This window comes from Erigeron canadensis, chromosome 8 (genome assembly GCF_010389155.1).
Source record: "Erigeron canadensis isolate Cc75 chromosome 8, C_canadensis_v1, whole genome shotgun sequence".
Lineage (NCBI taxonomy): Eukaryota > Viridiplantae > Streptophyta > Magnoliopsida > Asterales > Asteraceae > Erigeron > Erigeron canadensis.
The window spans coordinates 27,524,539-27,528,309 of NC_057768.1; the positions used below are offsets into that span (position 1 = coordinate 27,524,539).

The 3,771-nt window shown below is 33.1% G+C and overlaps 1 protein-coding gene across 1 annotated transcript; it reads left to right on the plus strand.

Moving 5' to 3' along the window:
- Positions 1 to 1,623: 1,623 nt before the first annotated feature.
- LOC122579819 (peroxidase 12-like) lies at positions 1,624 to 3,527 on the plus strand. Its single transcript, XM_043752054.1, has 3 exons — positions 1,624 to 1,925; positions 2,148 to 2,342; positions 2,670 to 3,527. Exons 1-3 carry the CDS (start codon positions 1,671 to 1,673, stop codon positions 3,294 to 3,296), a joined length of 1,077 nt encoding a protein of 358 aa, XP_043607989.1. The 5' UTR covers positions 1,624 to 1,670; the 3' UTR covers positions 3,297 to 3,527.
- Positions 3,528 to 3,771: the final 244 nt, after the last annotated feature.

The window sequence follows — 3,771 nt, forward strand, 5'->3', positions numbered from 1 at the left end:
TGACATGACAATTTACAAGCAATTCGATCTACAAGCAACTAGTGTACTATGGGTTCAATGTCATAATTAGCAATACAATGCAAAAACGTAATGCTCAAAAGGGTTCTTATATTAAATCACCAAGTTGTTAATTATATCATCTCAATATCAGCTTCCACACATACAAAACATTTTTACATAACTCAAATCTCATTAACAGACTTCAAAACGTGTACTTTTGACTAATAATGACATATGAAAGTCTACATTTATAACATGTTAAACTTTCAAAAAGACATATTCAGACTTACATTATTTGACTCCACGCTTCTAGTTATTACAAATTACAAAATGACCCGCCAATTGGGTTACAAAATGGGCGAGGTATGAAAATACGGGCCATATATTGAGATAACAGAGGCTAATCAACTAACTCGCTCTAGCTGCTACCTCTATCTGTTAAGCTTATTTCTATAATTCTATGTTACGTCAAGCGCAAGCTTTTCCTTTTCCTTTAGCCTTGGCACTTCCTACAAGATTCGAAACAACTAAACGAAAAGATAATGTTTAGTTACTGAGATGTATATGTCATTCAGTTCAAATCCGGCATATTATAACTTAAAACTTACCAATTTAATCATATCAATCATACACTTGCAGATAAGACTGACAATTGAGTACCTGTTAAGAGATGTTAAAGTAACTATTAAGCAAAAAATGTACTATATGACTTTTTTTTATTTTTAAAAATAATTGTTTTTAATATTTTAAAGTTCAACATTTAACTTTTTTGATACATAAAACGAATAACTGTCATGCTTAAATCATCAAAGGCAAGTGTTAAATGAGTCGTTTTCATGTTTGAAAGCTGAGACTTTTGTGTGCATCGAACCGTTAAGCCCTGTTAAGACACGATTTGCCAGCCTTACCTGCAAATAGGATTGGATTACTAAGAGGATTTTTCAAATGCTAACTACTAACTATTATCCACTCATTTACGGTTAAAAAATATGAAAAAGTAAAATACTGTAATATATACATAGGTTTCATCATAAACTTAATTTATAGTACGGAATATCTTTAAGAAAATAGGGTATTACATTAAAATATATATACTTTTTTGAATATAACTAATTCGTATTATCTATAAGTAGATTTTATATATTTTTTTGTTGGATTGTTATATACGAAATATTGGTTGACTAGTCAATCTGATTCAACCGGTTGATTTAACTCGTCGAATTAGTTAGGACCGGTGTTTAAAAATCGACCAATTCGATTACGAAATCTTTTTCGTAAAACATTGACTAAATTGTTCGCATGCTTTTGTACAATCAGTTCACATGCATCTTTTTAACTAACATTAATATAAAATACCTAACATTAATTTAAATTAAACCTCAAACGACATTACGTCGATCTTTCACGACAACTTAAACGAAGTGACGAAAAGTTGTTATGTCATAAGTCATGACATTTTACATTTAAGAAAGATTTTGAGTATATTATCTTAATTTCATCATCACCAATTATAAAACTATAAAAGAAAGACTCTGCTTATCATAATCATAATATATATGTATATATCAAGTTATAAAGTGACTATAAATACGTACCATAGTCATTAGCCAAAACCACAAACCATATAACTTCTTAATTAGTTCTTACACAACAAATAAAACAGTAGTCATATGGCTATAACCTTCTTCAAAGCTTCATGCATACCATCATTCATTTTTGTACTATTATTTTTATTATGTAATCCGAGTGTTTCGAATGCTCAAACACCACCTCCGTTGGCACCAGGACTGTCGTATACGTTCCACCAGGACGATTGTCCTCAGCTCGAGTCCATTGTACGATCACAACTCGAGACAGAAATTGCTGCTGATGTTGGTCAAGCTGCCGGTTTGCTTCGAGTTCACTTCCATGACTGCTTTGTTCTTGTTAGTTTTGTTCATCTTTCCTTCTCCTCTTTACTAAATTCAATCTATAGCTTTTAGAAATTATTATATCATATACATTTCTTACCCAAGTTTTAAATGTTTATATTTTTAAACGTTTACAATATTAAAACTGATCCATGTTTTGTTGGAATGTAAACATTATTCATGTTAAAAATGTTTCCTCCCGCATATCTAACCAGACGGTTTTTTGACATGTGGTAGGGTTGTGATGGTTCGGTTTTGCTTAATGGTTCTGCTAGTGGACCAGGCGAGCAACTTGCACCTCCAAACTTGACCTTGCGACCACGAGCTTTCATCATCATTGAAAATATTCGTAGCCTTGTCCACGAAGCTTGTGGCCCTATAGTCTCTTGTTCAGATATCACTGCCCTCGCCGCTCGTGACTCCATAGTCCTGGTAAATGCATCCAACCCTTAGCTCATGTTGCATTTGGTTATAGCTTGGTTTTTCCTCTTTTAAACAAGTTTTTGAACTTTTTATAGTACGGCCCAATTTAAATGTATTATTTCAACTTTATTTTTTTTTAAAACTTTGACCATAAGCTTTGTCCCAGTTTAAATATACTCTGTCTCAATTTAAATATGTTGTTTTGACTTTTTGAGTTTTTTTTTTTTAACTTTGACTATAAATTCTGTCCCATTTTAAATGTCTTGTTTTGACTTTTTATCGAGTAAAAAGTAAAAACAAAACTAATGATTTATATACTTGATGATATATATATAGTCCGGGGGCCCAAACTACTCTGTACCTTTGGGAAGGCGAGATGGAATTGAATTTGCTACAGAAACGGTAACGTTAGCCAACCTTCCTCCATTCAACGCAACCGCTGCTAACCTTACAATATCCCTTGGAGCAAAAGGGTTCGACGTCACAGACGTTGTCGCACTTTCTGGCGCGCATACCATTGGAAGGGCTAACTGTGGCTCATTTGAACAACGACTAATCCCAACACGAGATCCAACCATGAATCAAGCCTTTTACAACAACTTAATTCAAACATGTCCAGTGGTAAATACCACCAACACCACTTTAATGGACATTCGGTCTCCAAATGTCTTTGACAATAGATACTATGTTAACCTTATGAATCGACAAGGCCTTTTTACCTCGGACCAGGACTTGTACGAGGATAGGAGTACACGGGACATTGTTACAAACTTTGCCGTGAACCAAACGTTGTTCTTTGAAAGCTTTGTGACCGCAATGATAAAAATGTGTCAGTTGAACGTTACGACAGGTGATCAAGGGGAAATTCGTAGAAATTGCTCAAGAACCAACGCCGGAAATTTTGTTACATTACCCGGCATGGATGAGAAGGATAATGACAACAAAAAGATTGCGTCATATTAGGGATCAATGGATTATCGATCCCGCGTATACAAAACTCGATCGTTTGATAATAAGAAGAAACATCTCTTCAACATACGTAGTACTATTACAGTGATATATTGTGTCTATGTTTTTTTTTGTTATGAATATTTCGTTTCCATTCCTGTATTTTATGTAAAAACTATCGGCTAGTTTGAGCCCATCTCATGTCGCCGTATATGACCATTTATGTGAGCCTTGTTTTTTTTTTTACATAATAAACTTAATAGTTAAAAAATTAATTATTTCATATTTTTCTTAATTTAATAAACAAAGATCAATGTCAATTATCACATAAATAAGTATTATTTATGCAAAAATTATTAATGTAATTCAGTACTTAAAAGCTGGGTCAATATAAAATGTTTTTCGAATGTTGGACCACATAAGTTACCATTAACGACCATCCGTAATTTGCCACACCAATAGCTTAGTAGGTATAACAGAGCAACACATT